Raw genomic sequence first — 21,565 nt, forward strand, 5'->3', positions numbered from 1 at the left:
CAGGATCCGCAGAGAGGCGCGGCCCGGGCTGGCAGCACGCCCGTCCCTCCCTCCCCTCCCCTGCCCCTCCGAAATTTGGGAGCCCCGCCATTTTCTCAGCCCCGCTCCCATGCGAGGCCTGAACAAAGACTTTGGGGAGACGCCCGGGCCGCTCGGGGCACCCCAGCTGCGCGCAGAGCAGCCGCCCGCACGCCCGCCACTGCCACCCCGGGAGCCGCCGCGCCGCGCTCAGGGAACGCCGCCCGCCCGCCCGCGCTCCCCGGCGCCCCGGGGCCACTCTGCCTCCTGCCGCCGTGTCACCCTGCCCGCCCGCGCCTGCCACCACGCCGCACCGCCGCGCAGCAGCAGGGGTCCGCTGTCCGCCGCGCCCCGCCGCGCGCACTCGCCCCCCTCGCCCACTCTCCACGCACTCCCGCCGCGCGCCCCAGGGCAGCGCCCCGCGCCCCGCCCGCAGCCCGCGCGCCTGCGGGACCCCGGCCCGGCCCTGCCGGGGCGCGGGGGCGGCGGCCGGTACCTGGGTGAGGCAGTACGGGGAGTACATCGCTGGGCGCCCGGGCGCGAGCGCGGAGGCCGGCCGCGGCGAGGGCAGGCCCGGCAGGCGGCGTCGCGCTGGCTGGCACTCGGGCTCCGGCTCCGCTGCTCCGGCCTCCGCCGCGCGGCGCCCGCCCGGCCCGCGGCCCCGCTCGGCCCACCGCCGCTCCGCGCTCACAGGCTCGGCCCCGCGGGCTCCGGGCCGCCGCCGCGCTCGCCGCTGCCTCTCGCGTCCGCCGCCGCCGCCGCCGCGCGTCTACTCCATGCCGCCGCCGCTCGGCCGGTCGCCCTCGCCCGCCACCGCCGCCGCCGCCGCTGCCGCCGCGCTGTGAAAGTGAAAGTTTAGACAAAGTTTGGAAGCGGCGCACTCCGGGGAGAGGGAGCGGGCGGGCGGCGCGGGCGGGAGGAGGGGCGCGGGGAGGGGCGGGCGGGGCGGGTGAGCTCGGCCGGCGCGCACACAGATGCACACACGCGCGCACACACCACACACACACACACACACACACACACACACACACACACACGCGGGGACGCACACCGACGCGGCCGCCCCGACACGTGCTGGCCGGCGTTCGGGCGCCGACACACGCTGACACGCAGCAGGGCTTGGACCGGCACGAATGTCACGGAGGAACGTAGGGCCTATTCCTCATGGAGTCACACCAGACGGCGGTGCACACCGGGCACAGACACAACCAAGATCCACACACCACCTACTGTCACATGTCGTCCCAATGCAGAACAACGCTGAGAGCCACACTAACATACATACACGTGCCACACATGTTCCTGCAGAGTGATACATGTACGATCACACAACCATACCTTGTCACATTCGACACACAATGACACACCAACACACAACCAAGCCAAAATATCTTGGCAGGCAGCTGTGGCAATCCACCCAGACACAGGGTGACACTGAAGGAAAGGATGCACTGACACATTGGAACCCCATACAAAGGACACTAAGTGTCACTGTACAGGGACACACACATCACACATTGTGTTGCCCAGATATACTCCAGGCCTAGGGCATGCTGATCTACAATCCTGATAGCCAAACCTTAGAGATTCTTCCAAGTCTCTCTCTCTCTCTCTCTCTCTCTCTCTCTCTCTCTCTCACACACACACACACACACACACACACACACACACACACACGTCTCCCATACCTTTGCACATGTCTTGGGACTGAGGGGCATTAGCTATATTATGGGGAAGCTGCCCCTGTTGCAGGCCCCGGACTCCCCACTTCCACTGCAGATGGGAATGGGGTGGATGGGTTGGCACATCTCTGTAATCCCTGCACTCAGAAGCCACAACAGAAAGATCATGGGTGAGCCGTAGACCAACCCCTGGGCTACAGAGTTCGAGGCTGGCTTGGCCTGTCTAGTGAGACCCTGTTTCAAAAACCAAAAAGCAAACCCCAGAGGGAGAAAGAACCCTTCCCAGGGAGAGAGGGAAGGGAGAAGGAGGGAAGAGGGGTAGGTAGGTACAGGAAACCCTGGAGCAGGGCACAGAGAACCCTTGGGTGACCCCCGGGTGGGTGGGGAAGCTCAGCCTGCAGTCCCCAGGCAGCTCCTGTCACGGCAGAACTCCTTCCTACCGCCAGGTGTGAGCAGCACTTTGTCAGCCTCCTGGGCCAAGAAGCTGTGGCAATTCTCAGCAATGCATTGTCTGCTGGGGGTGGTATAGGTGCCCAGGTGTGCGTGGGTGGGTGTGTAGGGGCTAGCAGGCATGGGGATGTGTACATATAAATGTCCCTGAACGCTGTGCCCTTTGTCCCAAAACCTCTGAGATAGCCCGGAGGAGAGGTGCCTGGGATGGCTGGTGTGGGTCTGAGCAAGGCCAGTGTTTGTGCTCAGTGTGTTCTGAGTAGTGAGATGGGTGTGGCTGTACTCACAGAGGTGTCTGTGAGTCAGCAAAGGTGCCTTCCACTCCCTGTGCCAAGCACTGGGACATAGCGGGACAGGGAGCACCGGTCCTTGATGGAAATCTTAGTGTAGCAGGAGGTGAGGCCACAGGACACCTGGGTGAGTGTGTCAGCACTGACCAAACATGTCACTGTGGCCACCTTGGATATCTGTCACATTGTCTCCGTGTATGTCCCAGAGTGTGAGTGTCCAAGCGTCCCAGAGGGACTGCTTGTGAGTGAGCAGACGTTCTGTGCATGTTTCCCTCCTGTGGGTCCCAGACAGTGGAAAAGACCTGATGGACCAGAGTGGGTCAGCCCACTCTGTGTGTGTTTCATGCTAACATGCCGGACTGGATCTGAGTGTATCTATGTGTGCACCAGGCACTGGATGTCTTTGTCAGGCATGTGTGTATGTGTTAGCCCATGTCAGTGTGAATATATCCATGGGTTCGAGCTCAAGGTCGTCCTGTCTACACAGCCCATAGCGATGTGCATGGTCACTGTGTGTCAGTGTGTAGCGCTGTGGTGGGTGGGGGTGTACCAAGGAGGACATTCTTGTGCTTGTGTGCATGCATGTGAAAGGCGGGGTTGATAAAGTGCCTTCCTAGCATGGAGCCTTGGCCTCAATCCCCAGGTCTACATAAGCCCGTCATGATGGCACACACTTACCATCCCAACACTCTGGAGACAAAGGCAGCAGGGTCAGAAGTTCAAGGTCATTCTTGTCCACACAGCCAGTTGGAGGCCAGCCTGGGCTACATAAGACCCTATCTCAAAAGCCAATAGTGTGCATATATACATCTGCACATGCACTCACAAGGGAAGGGCTATCTGTGTGTGGTGGATATGCTTCCCTAAAGACATCAGCCATGGTCATCTGTGTTACTCGGTGGACATGTGCGCCTGTGTGTCAGGAAGCAGGGTCTCTGTGCCTGAAGCTGTCTGGGGAGGTAGTGCGCCTGTCATTCCTGCCTGGGGCCATGGCCCTGGGATCCTATCTGTTGATCCAGGCCTGCCCCTGTACTCCAGTGGCTGCCTGTGAGGCGAGGATGCAAGGCCCTGGCAGAGGGAGGGAATTGATATGTCCTTAAAAATTCAAGGGCTTCTCGTAAACAGAAACTTTTAACACCCGGTTAAAGTTTCAGGGCTGCCACAGGGGAGGGGAGGGACTCCAAGGCAAGAGGGGGCTGAAAGTGAGGGGGCTGTGTGGGGCTGGGGGTGCAGTGAGAGCTGGGGGCTGGGAGGGACTGCTGGGGGGAGGGGGGCCTGGGGACTAGAGAGACTGGGAGAGAAGGATAGCTCCAGAAAGGGGAACCCAGAGAGGCTGTGCTGACAGACAGACAGATGGACCCAGGCTGGGCCAGGATGAGGAGATCCAGGACCTGGATGACTGGGAGAAGAGACAGAGATGTAAGGCTTTTTTTGGTGTGTGGGGGGTCAACTCCTCCTTCACACACAGCAGACACCAATCCTGCACACAATACAACACAATGTCAACTGTTCACACACACATTACACAATATCAACCTTTCACAGGCACACAATAAATAACTTGAGCCCTATACACACGCCACACAACATTAACACTTTCCTAACTTACTAAACAACATCAACCCTTCACACATACAACACACAAGACAATATCAACTCCTTACACACACACACACACACACACACACACACACACACACACACACACATCCCAGACATCAACCCTGAAAACATACATGCTATATACATTGACAGCACCAACCCTTCATACACACAAGACAATATCAACCCTTCACACACACATACACAACACACAAGACAATATCAACTCCTTACACACACACACACCAGACAATATCAACTCTTTACACATATGCTGCACAATATCAACCCTGCACACAAATACACATGACAACATCAACCCCTCACACATACACACACACAGCAGACAACATCAGCCCTTTACACACACGTACTAAACAATATCAACTCTGCAAACACATACACTGGACAACATGAACCTGTCACACAAACACACATGCACATCAACCATTCAGACACATATGACACACCATCAAGCCTGCATATACACCAGATAATATCAACCCTATACACACACACACACACTGTATATAACATGAACTCTTCACACACAATCCACAATATTCTTTTACACATACACCCCATACAACAACAACCCCCATATGTAGACACCACACATTAACCCTTCATTCATACATCCTTTCATTTGCACACACACACACTAGTTCCCATTTGCACACAACAGCCTTTTTGTTCATTTGCACACACACACTAGTCCTCATTTGCACACAACACCCATTTTGTACTCTCAGTAGCTCCCACCTTCCACTCACACACCAATGCTGTGTTCACACACAAAGCCATTCTGCAGTCTCATACACACACACCCACAGCATCCATCTATCTACTCTGCCTCTGTCACATATACACACAGACCATTCCATTATACACAGAAAACCTTACACACACACACCTGTAACATACACCTTTTCGTCTAGACACATGACCTTCATTGCGCTCTCTCTCTCTCTCTCTCTCTCTCTCTCTCTCTCTCTCTCTCTCTCCCTCCCTCCCTCTCTTCCATCTTCACGCACACACGGTCCATCCTTACATTTACACATACACAACATCCCTATCCATCCGTACACTGAAACTCACGCTGTAACACCTCCCTGTGTTCACACATACATACTTTCCCTTAGGTTCACACATTCACTATGTCCATCTACTCCCACAGGACCCAAGCTCTTGCCCTTACATTCACACATATTTGCACTCATCCTACCCCACACTCAGACCCCATCTTTGATACCGAGTGCACCCCCACACACACACAGATACAGAGTTGCCATGTTCTGAGCCTTCACAGCTGGCAGCGGGAGGAGGGTGTTTCTCACAGGGCAGCAGAGTAACCCAGCCTTCCTGTCTCCCAGAGCCCAGATCTGAGGGCACACCTGGCCCTGAAGAAATTGAGAAGGAGGGAGCACTACCAGGGGGGCTGGGCACAGCTGGGGTGTCACAGCTGGAATCCCCCACATTCCTCCTTCCCAGCTGCCTACCTGACTACAGCTGGCAGCAGGTGTGTTCTTCCCATGCAGGTGTTGGAGAGCGAGAAGCAAGCTCATGGCACTGCCTGCCAGGATGCCGGCAGCAGTGGGGGAGGGCAGGCTTAAACATCTGGGCTTCATCAGCCACATCCTGGGCCACGGAAGGTTGGGCTGGGCAACCCTGGGCTCCAGAGCAGCTGGGTGGGCCTCTTGGGAAAGTAGGCACACACCCAGCACAGAAGATAAGCAAGGATCTCAACTGTGGGTGCTGCCAGGCAAAGAGAAAGGGGTGCTCTAGTTCCTTCTGGAAAGATGGGGGTCCCCTCTCCCCAATCTAATCCTATGCCCAGCCTGGCAGGCAGGGCCACCTCTGGTCCCTGAGTTGTGGCTGAGTGTGAGGAGTCATGGATTCCCCACTTTTGGATCATAGCTGAAGATGTGTCACCAGATTCCTGTCTGGAATCTCACCATCACACTCACATAGGACCATAGAAACACACGGTGACCTGTCTGGAATCTCACCATCACACTCACATAGGACCATAGAAACACACGTTGACCTGTCTGGAATCTCACCATCACACTCACATAGGACCATAGAAACACACGTTGACCTGTCTGAAATCTCACCATCACACTCACATAGGACCATAGAAACACACAGGCATAGCCAGACGTAAAAATACAGACGGACATGGGACATAGCTCAGGGGATAAAGGGCTTGGATCACATACGTGAAGCCCTGGGTTCCATTCTCAGCACCACGTGAAACAGGCATGGAGCTTATTTTATCACCTCAGCACTATGGAAGTGGAGGTTGGAGGATTAGGAATTCAAGGTCATCCTCCACTACATAATGAACTTGAGTCCTCCTTGGGCTACTTGAGACCCTGTATCAGAGGCCAGCAGGATGGTCCAGTGGGTAAAATTGTTTGCCATCAAACCCGATGACCTGAGTTACATCCCTGAGACTCACATGTTGGGAAGAGAGAACTGACTCTAGCAAGTTCTCATCTTACCTCCACACATGCAAGCACACATGTATACACATGAATAAATAAAATTGAAAACCAAAACAAAACAGGGCTTGGAGATGGCTCAGCGGTTAAGAGAGTCCTGCTCTTCCGGAGGACCTGAGTTCCTAGCCCCCACATCATGTAGTTTACAACCACCCTTACCACCAGTTCCAATGGATCCCATGCCCTCTTCTGGCCTCTGTGAGTACTGCACACACAAAACTACATAATACACACACACACACACACACACACACACACATAAAAACAAAACAAAAACATTTTGAATGTCAGAAGTGAGGGGCAAGGGACAAGACAGGGCATGTAAGACAGGTGGAAGCCCTAGGTTCACCCCAAACACTTCATACATTGGATGTGGAGGCCCTTGTCTAATGCAGGAGGAGCAGAAATTCAAGATCACTCTTGGCTACATTGCAGATGTGAAGCCAGGCTTGGCTGCAGGAAACTGTCTCTCATGAAGCAGGATAGACTAGAACCACACAAGAATCAGGCACAGTGACACACATCTGTAATCCTAGCACACACCAGGAGGATCAAGAGTTCTAGTCTGTGTTGTTCTGTTTGAGATGAGGTCTCACTGTGTAGCTTTAGCTGTCCTGGAATTTGCTATGTAGATCACCCTGGTCTTGATCTCACCAAGATCTGCCTGCCTCCGCCTCCCAAGTGATGGAACTAAAGGTGTGCATTACCACACCTGGCCTGAGGATCTTTAAGTTAAATATAGACTAGGCAGCATAACAAGACACTATCTCAAAAAAAAGTTTTAAAAAAATTACACACTAGCCGGGCGGTGGTGGCACACGCCTTTAATCCCAGCACTCGGGAGGCAGAGCCAGGCGGATCTCTGTGAGTTCGAGGCCAGCCTGGTCTACAGAGTGAGTTCCAAGACAGGCAGGGCCACACAGAGAAACCCTGTCTCGGAAAACCAAACAAACAAAAAGTGGAGGAAGGGATCTCTGCAGAAACGTCATTGGGTAAAACCCTCTCTTCAAGTATAAGGAACTGAGTTGAATCCCCAGAATCCACATAAAAAGAAAGAAAGAAAAGCTGGACATGGAGGTGCACACTTGTCATCCCAGCACCAGGGAGACAAGACGGACAGGTCCCGAGGCTCACTGCCAGGCCAGCCTGGTCTACTTGGCCAACTCCAGGTCTCAGAAGACAAAAGGGGATGAGGGCGATGGCCCAATGTCCGGAGCACTGGCTGCTCTGCAGAGGACCTGGGCTGGTTTCCCAGCACCCACATGGCAGCTCCCAGCCATCCATAACTCCAGCTCCAGGGGATCTGGTGCCTCTTCCGACCTCTGAAGGCACCAGGCATGTACATAGTGTACATAGATACATGCAAGCAAAATACTCATACACATAGAAAAAGTAAATCCTTGAAGGAAGGGAGGGAGGGAGGGAGGGAGGGAGGGAGGGAGGGAGGAAGGAAGGAAGGAAGGAAGGAAGGAAGGAAGGAAGGAAGGAAGGGAGAGAGGGAAGGAAAAAAGAAAGAAGAGGGGCAGCAGGATGGCTCATTAGTTAAGGGCACTAGGCACCACCTCCACATGTGTGCTATGTCGTACATGTGTCCTCCCCACACAAAATAAGTAGGTATGATTATTTAAAAGAGAGGGCCAGCAGGATGGCTCAGGGGGTAAAGGTACTTGACAACCTGAATCCAATCCTTGGAACCACATTACGGAAAGAGAAAGCCACCTCTTTCCAAGTTGTCTTCTGACTCCCCCATACATGCTATGACACATGTGCCCAGCTGCATATACACACACGCACACACAATACATAACTGTAAAAAAAAACAAACAAACAAAAAAAAACAAGTGAACAAGACCTGAGGGACAAAGTTGACCTCTGACCCCCATAAGGGGGGCACACAGTACACCACATGGGCACATACCCACACATACAAAGAAAACCTGCAGGAACATCACTTCTGGTCACATACACAGACACAGACATGCCTGAATCACAGGAGGAGACCCCACCCTACCACCAGAGCTTCCCAGGATGCAGCAGACACACACAGACTCGTCTATGGTGCAGCCTGGCCAGCACCTCCTGGAACCACTGCTCATGTAGGGTTAGGGAAATGTTTCATTTGCAGCTGGTCGGAGACCCGCCCACCCTGGTAACCTGGTCCCTGGTCCTGAATAGAGCCTCTGTGCTGCCTCGGGGCAGCCAGCAGCAGCTCTGGATTGGGCCGAGTGTGAGAAGTCAGAGGAGGTAAGGCCCCACTGACTGAGTCACATATGTTGGATCTGAGGCCTCTGGGGCCAACTAACTACAGCTGGAATCCTACTTCATCTCTGTTACTTCTAGAAGCTTCCCCCCAAACCAGCCGGGGAAGAGGAGACAAAGGAATCCTATGCCCCAGCCTATGTCCACATCTCAGGAAATGTCAGTGTGAATTCCTAGTTCGCCCCATGAAAGGAGTCTCCTCAGTTCCTTGTGCAGGCGGAAGGCAGGATCTGGGCAGCTGTAGCTTTCCGGTTCACGTTTTCATGTACAGTCACGGTCATACTTCCAACTCCACATAGCTGTAGTCACCACCACAGTGTACCTGCACAGCCACACTGCCTGCCATACCCTCAGCCACACGACCACACACAGAAATGCCACTGCACCCAGCAACTCCAGGGGTGTGTGATCAGCCCCTCAATCTCGCTCTTCCTCTCGGTTGCCCTGACAATCTGACCCCACACTGAATCAATGTCACTCTCACACGCTCAGTCTGGATGTCCCTGCAGCTGTCCTAACCATGTGGCCGCACAGAGTCATTGCCCCGATCAGTCCTAGTCAAGAGGAGCGGGTCCAGTCCCTGCACTCCCAGGGCGAGGCACACAGCTGTCCTCAGATCAAGGTGGCCCTGATGACACAAGGTGGCCTTGCAGTCACAGCGTCCTGGCGCTGGCAGCCAGTGAGTTCCAGGCCACACTGTTCAGTCCTGTTGCAAGTGGTGTCACACCATGCCCAGAGTCTGGACAGAGCTACAATGAAACAGGGTAATGTCACACCACAGCTACAAGGACATCCTGTCGTACAACAATCAGCCTTCCCACAGCCTGTCACAACATTTAGACAGCCTCTTAGCCATCCCAACAAGCTGTTGAGATGTTTGTTAACACGCTGACATGGCCGGCCGTGATTGTCCTCAGGACTCCCCAGACCTGAGTCTTGGAGCCGGGGACAGACAGGCTGAAATCCTCTCCCTTCTACTGGGAGCAAGCAGAGTAGGGAGCGACTAATGGAAGCGCAGCTGTTGTCAGTAGGTGCCAGCCCCCCTCATGAATATTCATCAGCTGGGGCTCTCCTGAACCTGTAGGGAGTCCAAGGTCCCAGGCAGCTGGGTACCCCCTTCTGTGCCAGGAGGCCCTCAGGTGAGGGGGCTCTGCCAGAACTCTGTAGTCCTTGGAACCCACACCCATTTCCACGCCTAAGCATATATGAGCTAAGGGTTTGAGAGCACAGACCCCAGACATGCAAACTCCAAATCACACCCGATCTAACACACAGCTATCCATCAGTACACACCAAGCCGAGCAATAGGCAATGTGAAGTCACAACAGCACCCAGCTACAGACACCTACCACATAGACAGCCATGCCACGTGGGCACCCAGTCACATGACCATAGACACACAGACACACCATTACATCTCCAACACTCGCCATCACAGGCAGAAATGCAACACACATACACATTTCCAGACTTATAAAGCAGTGACCCGAAAGTTACCACCAACAGTGTGGTGCCGAGACAAACCGAGACCTCAAGCACACGAAGCAAGCGCGCGCTGTACGTTGACCACCCCCACACAACTTCTTTTTATATTTTGTTGCACTTATTTGTTATTTCTGTGTATGCAGGTGTGTAGGCATTTGCTTGTGGTCACAAGCCTGTGGAGATCAGAGGACAACTCGTGGAAGTGGGTTCTCCTCCCACCTAGTGTCCTCCCAACGACTTCTTGTAAAACACACAGGCGTCCAAACATTGGGGCACCAATTTGCACAAGTACACACACAGTTCCACCGACCATCAGATGCAAAAGCACAAATACAGCACTGTCCCCAGTGCCCTACACTCCTGCCCTCCCTCTGCCCCACTCTCCTTCCTCCCCCACGCCTCTCTCCCCTCCTCCCCCCCCATGGGGAAACCAGGGCATTGAGGGCTGAAGGGACTTTGAAGATGGAAGCGCCTCCGGACCCCAGGCAGAGGCTAAGACCGGGCGCCCCCTTCTGGCCCAGCCCTGCAAGAGCGTGCGGGGCCGCGGCGGCGCGCGGGGTGGGCACGCGCCCGATGTAACCATGGCACCCTCTTGGCACGCGCGGCCCGCGCGCGGGGAGGGCGGGGCGGGCGCGTTGCCATGGCGCCGGCAGGCCTCCTGAATGCCGCATTGTTCACCGCGGCGCCCCGGTTGGGCTGTCCCGGACCCACCCGGACCCACCCGGGCTGGCAGAGATGGAGTGCAACGAATATGGAGAGACAGTGATAGGGAGAAATGCGGGGACGAAGGTAGGAAGGAAGAGGTGGGCAGAGCGTAACAAGATTCAGGGCGAGGAGACTCGGAAAGAGAGGGCGGGGTGAGAGAAATAGGTCTTATGAGGAAGAGGAAGGGGACAGACCAACACAGTGCCACACAAGTGTAAATCCTACGGGGGCGGGCAGCCGAGGCTCATGAGCTCCAGGCCAATGTCTCTTGTGCTGGGAGGGGGTGGGTGGTGAGGCAGCGAGGAGAAGCTGAGGAGACGGCTGGGTTGGTAAAGAGCGATCCCCAGAACCTATCACTCATGTAAACAACCAGGCAGGATGGGAGCACAGGCCTGTAAGCCTGGGAAGGCAGAGGCAGGTGGACTCCAGGGGACGCTGGCCATCTAGCCTTCCAGATTCCGCAAAAGACCCTGTGTCGAAAAAACGAGGTGGAAAGCTGGGTGTGGTGGTGAGTACCTTTTTAGTCCCAGCACAGGCAGGCAGAGTTCTGTGAATTCCAGGCCAGCCCGGTCAATATGGTGAGTTTCAGGCCAGGCAGGGCCACATAGTGACACCCGGTCCGAGAAAGAAAAGAGTGAGGAAACCTGAGGAACACTATTAAGGTTATCCTCTGGCCTCCATAGGCATGTGTGTGTACGCGGTGCACACACACACACACACACACACACACACACACACACACAGCACATGTGTATGCTAGAGAAAGGGGCAGACAAGGAGAAAGTAACGCTTAAAGTCCAAGAGGAAGAGCTGGGCAGATGAGAGTGATTTCTGGAGAGGGGAAACGGGGAAGAACAGAGAAGAAGGACAAGCAAAAGCCGAGCCAGCGCGGAAGACGGAAGAAAACAGATTTGAGCAGGAGGCCACGAGACCCGGGCTTCACTGCACCTCTTGGTGTGGCCAGCAATAGGACCAGGCAGGGATGGAACCCCAAGTGAGAGGAGTCTGGGTTCAGAGAGACTGGTGGGTCTGCTCATGGGTTGACAGAGGAAGGACCAGATGTGTCCAGACACAGCGAATGTCCCAAGGAGGCCTAGAGATTCATCTCTGATGCCCTGCCCCCACTCCACTGGCTCAACTGGACACTCCCAGAATGCCCACCTCATCCTGCTAATAAGGCATCATTCACACAGAGGCACAGCCTTCCGGATGCTGCTCCTGACATTCCGGAATACCTTCCCCCAGGGACACACTGTAGTCCTTACAGTGCTTACAGGCGCACCCATAGCAACCACTTGACATAACCATAGACACATGTGACATGTGACAGGGACTCCTACCACACCTTAGAGACACAGAACACACCGGGCTTCATTGCAATCATCCTGTGATCAGCTAACATCACACACCTTGTGGCCAAGGCGTGGTGACACACATCTTTAATCCCAGGACTCTGGAGGCAGAAGCAGGTAGATCTCCGTGAGTCCAAGGCCAGCCTGGTCTACAGAGTGAGTTCAAAGACAGCTAGGGCTACATTGAGGATAGAGGAGACTCTGTCTCAAGAAAAAAAAAAAAAAATCCCACCCCTTTACAAGTTAATGGTACTGCTGTCACAAGAGGCCACCATCTCCTTCTTAGATGTTCAACATCCTACAACCTGTCCAAGAGAGACACTTTTGTAGGACTGAGGGGGCACTGGGCAAACTATTCAGATTTGAGTGGTGGGAGCTGAAAGGCATGAGTCCTCACATGAGATCTGAGATGGAAGGGGAGAATAAGGAAGTCATTCCCAGTCTCCCTCAAAAAGTTGGGTCATGCCGGTCCTTGTGGCCCCACAGCTAGGTCAGTCTAGCCCAAATCTAGACCAAGGGCGGCCCCTGGTGGTCAAATGTTGTCTCTACACTGATCTTTAGGGGCTGTGATAGAAGGCTTAATTCTAGAACCCCAGGCAGAGAGACAAGAGACAAGTCCAGGATGAGCTCACAGAGTCCAGACCCAGAACTCAGCCTAGGTGATCCACGTCCTAGAATTCATAATCACGGTCTAGGTTATGGGGGTCAGGGGTGTGGCTGAGCAGTAAAGCACCTGCTTAGAATCCTCCAATGAGATTCTGGGGACAGGTATGTGCAGGTATCTTCAGAATCCGAAAGAAGAAGAGACTCTAGACCCCAATAATTGAGATGTAGGAAAGCAGATCCAAAATGCAGGACCAACAATCTAAAACCAGATTCACGTTCTAGAATCCAAAATCCAAAACTCTAGATCTGCCAGGCAGTGGTGATGCAAACCTTTAATCCCAGCACTCGGGAGGCAGAGGCAGGTGGATCTCTGTGAGTTCTAGGCCAGCCTGGTCTACAGAGCGAGTTCCAGGACAGCCACGGCTGTTACACAGAGAAACCCTGTCTTGAGGGGGGAAAGTCTAGATCCCCATTGTTTAGAACTGGAATCTTGAACTGAGAACACAGTTCCAAGAACAGAGAAACCAAAACCAGGCCTACACTATCCAGAGCCCTGGGTCTTTGTCAGAACTCTCTGGACCAGAGCCCAACTGTTGAGGGCAGGAACAGACTGAAGGGGCAGAAGAGAATCTGGGGTGAATGTCCACAGCCTCTGCCAGCTGCTGCTGCTTCACACACACACGCACGCACGCACGCACGCACGCACGCACACGCACACACCACTCTGAAAGGATCTCACACACAAATCCATACCCCCACCACACACAGTCTGTAACTGTAAGAGCCACAGCACTGCATGTCCTCTGATGCGCACCCACAATCACACACACTCCAAGCACTCACACCCTAATACACGCCGTCCTCCGAAGGCAGATCAAGTCTCCAGCACTTCTCATTTAGCACACGCACACTCCTGCTTACCCAGGCACCGGCCCAGTGTCCCAGCCATTCCCCTCCTCCCACCCTACAAACCCTAGGACACACGGCCCCACTCAGAACAAACCCCGAGACCCCCAGGCCTGTGCCCAGACACACTAGGGGAGAATAGCTAAGGAGGCTGGGATGGGTGTGTGTGTACTCATATTGTGTGAGCACATACACAGAGTGCAGAGAAGCTTCACGCCTTGGCAGCTAGACAACCCCTGGGAACCAGACCCCAGGGATGGGGTTCACCGTGCACCCCCTTACCCACCCCAGCCCTCCCCTGCCTGGCCGGCTGGCGGGCTTTAATACAGATGCCAAACTCATAATTGTAACTGAGGGTGACAGGGTCACCTTGAGCCCCAGATGCTCGCACGATGACAGATGGCGTTGGCAAACCTGATTAGCGGCCCTCGGTGCCAGAGCCTGTGGCACCTGCCTCCCCGCCCCTCCCCCCACTCCCCCAGCTCTCATTACCCACCCATTACTGGGCCTGGGGGGCAGCAGCGGGGGCCGACTGGCACTGCCTGGGAGGGCGCAGTGACTCTGGGCCCCCCTGGCACCAAGGTTCCCAGCTGGCTCTCCAGGCTGGCAGGAGGTGGGCACAGCTGAGGTGGAGGGATGCAGGCATCTTGTGCCTGCCAGAAAAGGGGTGCCAGGGCTGAGCTGCCAGCTCAGACACTGCATGAGGCTGGCCACCAAGCTCTAGGGACAGGCAGGAGGGCGCCCCCCACCCCCAGGGCTCCATGACCCTCCCTCTAGGACGCTCTTGGGAGCTGGCAGTCAGGCGGGTTCCCACCCCTCTGTTCAGGCCTGTGAGGTCAAGGGTCGCAGCTCCCAGCCGCGCTGTCCCATCTGTTTCCTTGTGGGGGGCCCTCCTGTTCCCCTCACCTGGAGCCTTCCTTCCTGAGGCAGGAAGAAGGGCGGGAGGGGGGCGCTTGACCAGCTCCCTCCACCCTGCACTGGGGGTGGGGGCATTTGGAGGCGACGCTGCCACATGTCTCTGAGTCTCTGCCAAACGGCCCCATCTGCCAGAGCCCTGGTTCCAGCCGCCCAAAGCTAGGCCGCCTGGCTGCCGCACACCCTGCCCCCTAGCTGAGGAGGGAGCCCCCTACCCAGGAAACCCAGTCAGAGAGGCGCACGCACAGCTGGACTTGGCCAACCTTTATGATTCCCGTGGAATGCCAAGCTGGGGGTGGGCTGCTGCGGGGACTCGGGTGGGGCAATAAGGGAAACCCCAGCCTCTGTCAGTGAGAGAGGCAGCTGCGCACACTCGGGGTCGCCTCTGGCTGGGGCCAGGTTTTCCAAGCAGCTGCTTCCCGCTTGCCTGCCATGGTTTTTTTTTTGTTGTTGTTGTTGCTGCTGCTGCTGCTGCTGTTTTTCTGGTGTCCCTAGAACGGGGTCATCTTTGCTGAGTGTCCGTGTTTGGGTGATGCTGTCATCCTGGGAGTTAGGAGTGTCTGGCTCGGACAGAGAGACGCAGTGCCACCTCGTGGTCGGCAGCGGAACCCCAGGCTGGGGGAGGGGCTCAGCGGGGAGCTGTGTTGCCTTGTGCAAGGCCTGTGTCTCGACCCCACCCTCCAAAACAGTGAGAGTGCCTCAAAGGCTGCTTCGGTTTCCTCATCTGCAAAATGACCTGTGGTGAAGTCCCACCCTGCGGGACGGCTGGGGATTGACTCTTGAGGACGTGTGAGTTAGTGCTTGTGGAAGGAATAGTCCCTCCCTCACAGGGCCCTGTGAATCACACACTACAGCTAATTTTCACTTTTCCCCTCCACATATCCCCGTGCTAAGAATGGAACCCAGGGCTTCATGCATGGCAGGCAAGCCCTTTCCCACTGAGTTACACCCCACCCCACATGCTATGACTATTAGTGGTTTAAACCCATGACTGGGGAACCATGTCTCATGTTCCAGGAGCAAGATGAGGACCTTGTGGACCTGTCCGTCTGTCCTTCTAACCCTGCTCTCTTGACCTGATGTACATAGTTCAGGTCACGTCTTTCTACGGCAGCTCCTGTTTCTTTCCGAGGTTCAGATGCTGCGCGATCCTCCACGACACTCGGCTCACGGCTTCGGACCACACTGGCACTTCTGCACTAGAGTGACAGTCATCCTCACTCGCCGAGGGGAGGCTGCGTGGCCAGCCCCACACCACAGCACCACCGACGTCCAGCGCTTTTGAGCTGGCACACAGCTGTTGCAGAGGACAACCGGGGTGGGATCCGAGCTGGGAATGTAGAAGGAGGAACAATGTCCGAAACACAGATGATTGAGGACCCTGGCCACTGTGCAGCCAGGCCTGGAGAGCACCTGCAAGCAGAGACAGGGACAGTCAGCTCTGTGCAGTCTGGGGCCAGAGGGATGAAAATAATTACCATCCACTTCTACCCCGACAGAAAGGTGGAGGTGCTGAAGGGAGGTGGCCTGGATTTAAGTTCTGAATCTTCCTTCTGGCTGCGTGGCCTGCAGGAAGGTATTCAACCTTTCCAAGCCTCTTTCTTGGATAAAATATTCGAATCAAGGGCTGGGGAGAGTCAGTAAAGTGATGTGGTGCAGGCCCGAGGGCCCGAGTTCAGATCCCCAGCACTCACATGAACTAGGACTCGGGCCTGTAATCTCAGCACTGGGAAGGGAAGACAGCCCTGGGCTTGCTGGCCAGCCCAGCCTAGCCGAATTGGTGAGCTCCTGGGTCAGTGAGAGTGCTCGTCAGATCAGGCATGAGGGAGCTGGAGAGGCGGCTCAGTAGTTAAGAGCACTAACTACTCTTCTACAAGACCTAGGTTCAATTCCCAGCACCCATCTGGCAACTCACAACTTCTCCAGGGGTCTAACACCCTCTTCTGGGCACCAAGCATGCTGATAGCACACAGATATACGTGCAGGCAAAACACTCATAAAATTAAATTTTTTTTTAAAAGAACAAAGCAGTTAAGGACCCTGACATCAACCCCTGTCCTTTGCACACGTGTGTGCCCTCACACACATTCCCATATAAAAAACCATCCAAATTAAACTGGAAAGCTGGGCCTGGTGGTGCAGACACACACATCACAGACTTTCTGGGGGCCAAGACTGGGGATCAAGATCAAGGCCCATTTGGGAAACTTACCGAGACCCTGTGTCAAAATAAATAGAAAACCAGAGCTGGGGCGTAGCTCAGTAGAGCACCTAAATTGACATGCGCAAGGCTTGGGTCCCATCCCCAGTGCCACAGAAAAAGGAAAGTCAAGGTGGGGGCGGCTAGAGATGACTCGGCTCTCAGTCACCCCTAACTCCAGTTTGGGGGGGGTCTGACATCACTGTCAGGCGTGAGGCACACACCTGGTGTAATACTAATGGGAGGTAAAACATACACATTAAATCTTTTTTTAATCAAGCTGGGTATGGTGACTCATACCTGTAATCCAAGAACTTGGGAGGCTGAAGGAAGGGTCGCCATGAGTTTGAGACCAACCTTAGCTGCTCAGTGAGTTCTATGCCAGCCTAGGCTATAGTGTGAAACCCTGTCTTTTTTATTGCTTAAAATTAAATTTATTTTGTCGGGGTGACGGGTGGTAGGGTTCACGTGCCATGGTGCCCATGTGGAAGTCAAGGACAGATTGTGGGGGTCAGTTCCTTTCCTCCGCCGTATGGGTCCCAGGAATCAAATTCAGATAGTCAGGCTTGCTGACAGCGCCCTTACCTGCTGGACCACTTCTCTACCCTCTGAAGTACTATCTACACACACACACACACACACACACACACACACACACACACACACACACACCGTAGTGGTCCGCAGGACGGCTCAGTGGTCAAGGCCACTGCAAATCTGATAACCTGAATTCAATTCCTGTGACCCACACAATGAAGGGAACCAGTTCCCACAAGTTGTCCTCTGACCTCCACACTTGGGTCATGGAACACACACACACACACAAAATAAGTATAATTACATTTTTTGAGACAGGGGCTCACTACATTACCCTAGCTAGCTGGAACTTGCTGTGTAGACCAGGCTGGCCTGGAATTCCCAGAGAACCACCTGCTTCTGCTTCCCAAAGGTTGGGATTAAAGGCGTGCAACACTATGCTCAGAAAATTTTAAAAAGGAAAAGAAGAAACTACTTGAAACCTTTTAAAAAATTTATTGTTTGTTTTTGAGATAGGTCTCATGTACCCCAGGCTGGCTTCAAACTCACTATTTAGCGGAGGTTGGCCTTGAACTCCATAGCCTTTTGCCTCAGCCTCCCAAGTGTTCCACTAATACATGCCCAAGGCCCTGGGTTCCACTCCCAGCACTGGAAGAAAAAGTAGAGATAATCCCTGGCCCACCCCCATGCTGGGCCCCACTAAACCCAGACGACGCTGAGACCAACGATACGTCCCTATTTACAAAGGAGGAAACTCAGGCTTGGAGCTGTCTAAGACCACACAGCCACAGGGAAGGCTGCCAACCGAAGTGTCCTGTGCCATCGGGGGCAGGTGCCCCTCTGGGCTCAGCAGTGAGCTAGACTCACAGTTGGGTTTTGTTTTGCTAGGTGCAGCCATTGGCTGGTAGGCAGCAGCAGACGCAGAATGTGGAGTGGGCACGGTGATGTGTGTAACCCCAGGACTCAGAAACATGGGGTCACAAGTTCCAGGCCAGCCTGGACTATTTGGTGAGACCTATCTTGAAAGGGAAAAATAGATTTGGGGCAAAACATATTAATCGGGGTCTTCTGAGTTCCAAGGTTTGATGGGCAAATACCAAGCCAGAGGGTTTGGGGAAGCGGTTCCCTACTGAGCATAGCCAGGGGAACTCTACCCCTGAGATCATTGCCTCTGTTACATGGGAGTGAGGAAAGGGAGAAAGCAAGGTACAGACACCAACAGTGAAGCAGGATTTGAACTCGGCATAGAATGAGAAATCCCAAAGCCCTTCTGGAACACCAACTGAATGCAGATATGAGATCGTTTCCTGTTCAGCCGCTCCACAGCCCAGAAAGGCATGTGCTACTAGTCATTCATTCAAACAAACACCAAGAGTCCACTGTGTGCCTGGCCCTGTCGTAAGGCATGGGGACAGGTATATTGAAAAGAACAAAATCAAATAACCTCTGCCCTGGGATGGAGGATGTAGCGCAATAGGTAGAGTACTGCCGGGATCGGTGGCGCACGCCTTTAATCCCAGCACTCAGGAGGCAGAGGCAGGCGGATCTCTGTGAGTTCGAGGCCAGCCTGGTCTACAGAGCAAGTTCCAGGACAGGCTCCAAAGCTACACAGAGAAACCCTGTCTCGAAAAACCAAAGAACAAACAAACAGAAATAGGTAGAGTACCTACCTAGCATTTTTGAGGTCCTGGGTTCCACCTCCAGCACCACACAAACTGGGCTGTGGTGCACACCTGTAATCCCAGCATTCAGGAGGCAGAGGCAGGAGGATAGACATTTACAGCCAGCCCCAAGCTACATAAGACTTGGCCTAAAACAACAAAGCCTCCACTCCAAGATGGATGTGGTCACTCACACCTATGATCCCAGAAGAAGGATCACTGAGCTACAGAGCAGTCTGCAATACTTAGCAAAACCCTCCTTACACACACACACACACAGACACACACACACACACACACACACACACAGTGTCGTGTCAGGAGCGGAGTGAGGAGAATGGGGTAGCCAAAGTCAGAGAGGTCAAAGAATGTAGAACCTTGTGGGCTCTGAGAACCTGGGCTTTTGTTCAGAGGAGAGAGCCATGAGGGTTTGGAGGGAGCAAGGGACATGTATTTGTCAACAGCCTCCTCCTGGCTGCTGAGCAGGAAAGTGGAGTCAGCAGCTGCAGACGTGGCTCAGTGGTGCAGCTGGCCTCACATGCATGAGGCCCTAGGTTCCTGCAAACCAGCACACATGAGGTGAAATCTGGATCTTAAGATCATTTGGCTACAGAAGTCAGCCTGGGCTACATAAACCCAGCCTCAAGCTCATTTTAGCTACACAGAGGTCAGCCTGGGCTACAGGAGCCAATGTCTTAAAAAAAAAAAAATGGAGGGGGAAAAGGAAATAGATTTGATGAAGATGGAGTAACCTGAATTTCATAGGCATTTAAATGGAAGATTTAGGACTTGAGACTTGATTGCAAATCTGCCTGAAGCCAGAGGGTGTCCACCACCGCTGCCGCCACCTCCACCACCACCGCCACCGCCGCCACCGCCGCCGCTGCTGCCGCCGCCTCACCTGAATGAAGGCCACAGCTTTACATGTCTCCTGGAGCACTTCCTGGGGGACCAAGGGCAAAGACACACCAGCAGCCTCTCTCTGCCCTCCATGCAGCCCGCCTGCTCCTTGCTGTTTGTCTTGTAGGCTCAAGAAGGCCTTCCAGCTACCCAGGGCAGAGGCTGGCACCAGAGGATCCAGAGTCCAGCTCTGATTGACAGCAGCCCAGGCCTGAGTGGAGATAGATGGAACCCTAGGCCTCCCTGAGCCTGTGGGTAGCCACGCCCCACTGAGCAGACCCAGCAGCGTGGTTAACTGGCCACGCAGCATCACTTAGCTGTGCGGTCGTCAGTCAGTCTTGGAGTGGGCTCAGGGTCCCAGGCAATGGACCCTGCTGTCTAGAGTGTGAGTCTGGGTCCTCAGAGGTCTGCTTTTCACCCCTCTCCCCTCCCAGCAGCCCAGAGGTGGTTCTGGGAGCTCCCAGCAGGGAAGGAAGGCAAGCTGACCTGTCCAATCCCACAGCTCCTCCCAGCCTGCTGTGAGTCCCAGTGGGGGCTGAGCCTGCTCCATGGGGACCATGAGAATCCAGGGAGGCAGGTCTAGGGGACAGAGGCTTAGGAGTCTTTTGAATCCTGAGACCCCCATTTATCCACCCTTCAGTGACTTTGAGGTTCCATGCTCTGTCCTGCAGTTCTGTGGCTGTGCACGGCCATTAACCACTCGGGGCTTCAGCCCCCTCTTCTGGAGTAGGATGCTGGGAACATCTCTCCCTCGGAGACTGGAGAGAGGACTCAGAAAGACCTGAAAACAGGTGTTGATACACACTGGTGGCAGAAGCCCATTATGTTTTTTTCTTCCTGTTCTGAGGAGGGAACCCTTAGTTATGATAAGCTGGAGCTCTCTGCAACACCCCTGTGCCCAAACAGTAAGGAGTTAACACGACTGCTATTATTGTCTTTTTGGGTGAGAGGGTTGAGACAGGATTTCCCAGCCCAGACTGGCTATAACCTTGGGCTTCTTCCACCTCATTCTCTTGAGTGCACAGATTAGAGGTATGGGCCACAACTTTCGTATCTGTCATCCCAGCACATGAGAGGCTGAGGCAGGGGGATCAGAAGTTTAAGGGCAGCCTGGGCTAAAGAGTGATTTTGTTTCAAAGAAAAAAAAAATAAATGGAACGAGCTTCACAGGGGTCAAAGTATGGGTTTCTGATCCCAGGGCAGTCAGGGAAGACCCCCGGAGAAGGTGATACTTTTGCAGAGAGCTGAGATGCTGATGCAGACATGGGAACAGAGTGGTGGGAAGTACACAAAGGATGTGAGATTGCGCCCCAGGCTTTGGGGGCCTCGAGGCGCCTGGGGGGTCCAGCCCTAGCACCTCAGAGGCATGTATCTCACACCCAGGTGAGGAGGGGCAAGGCCAGGCCGCAGGAGCGTGAGAAGCTGCGGCCTGGGTCTTTCCCGCGGCCCGCTCGCCATCTGGCGGCAGCTCCCGGGACTGCGTGGTCGCC

General features: G+C 54.5%; 2 protein-coding genes and 1 long non-coding RNA gene across 3 annotated transcripts in view; 1 reads left to right on the forward strand and 2 right to left on the reverse strand.

Moving 5' to 3' along the window:
• Window positions 1–693, reverse strand: part of Nfix (nuclear factor I X) — a 97,084-nt gene extending 96,391 nt beyond the window's left edge. The window contains exon 1 of the mRNA XM_076571870.1: window positions 515–693. Within this exon, the coding sequence (XP_076427985.1) occupies window positions 515–541 (27 nt within the window). The 5' untranslated portion in view covers window positions 542–693. The remainder of the gene's footprint in view (window positions 1–514) is intronic.
• Window positions 694–10,939: 10,246 nt separating this feature from the next.
• LOC121829359 (uncharacterized) lies at window positions 10,940–20,980 on the forward strand. The gene is made up of 2 exons (XR_006072133.2): window positions 10,940–11,082; window positions 15,795–20,980. It is a non-coding gene; the product is annotated as an uncharacterized LOC121829359 (long non-coding RNA).
• On the reverse strand, window positions 15,945–20,494 carry Dand5 (DAN domain BMP antagonist family member 5). The gene is made up of 2 exons (XM_006996229.4): window positions 20,077–20,494; window positions 15,945–16,190 (listed from the first exon to the last, which is right to left on the reverse strand). Exons 1-2 carry the CDS (start codon window positions 20,383–20,385, stop codon window positions 15,945–15,947), a joined length of 555 nt encoding a protein of 184 aa, XP_006996291.2. The 5' UTR covers window positions 20,386–20,494.
• Window positions 20,981–21,565: the final 585 nt, after the last annotated feature.

Source organism: Peromyscus maniculatus, chromosome 5 (assembly GCF_049852395.1).
Source record: "Peromyscus maniculatus bairdii isolate BWxNUB_F1_BW_parent chromosome 5, HU_Pman_BW_mat_3.1, whole genome shotgun sequence".
Classification (NCBI taxonomy): domain Eukaryota; kingdom Metazoa; phylum Chordata; class Mammalia; order Rodentia; family Cricetidae; genus Peromyscus; species Peromyscus maniculatus.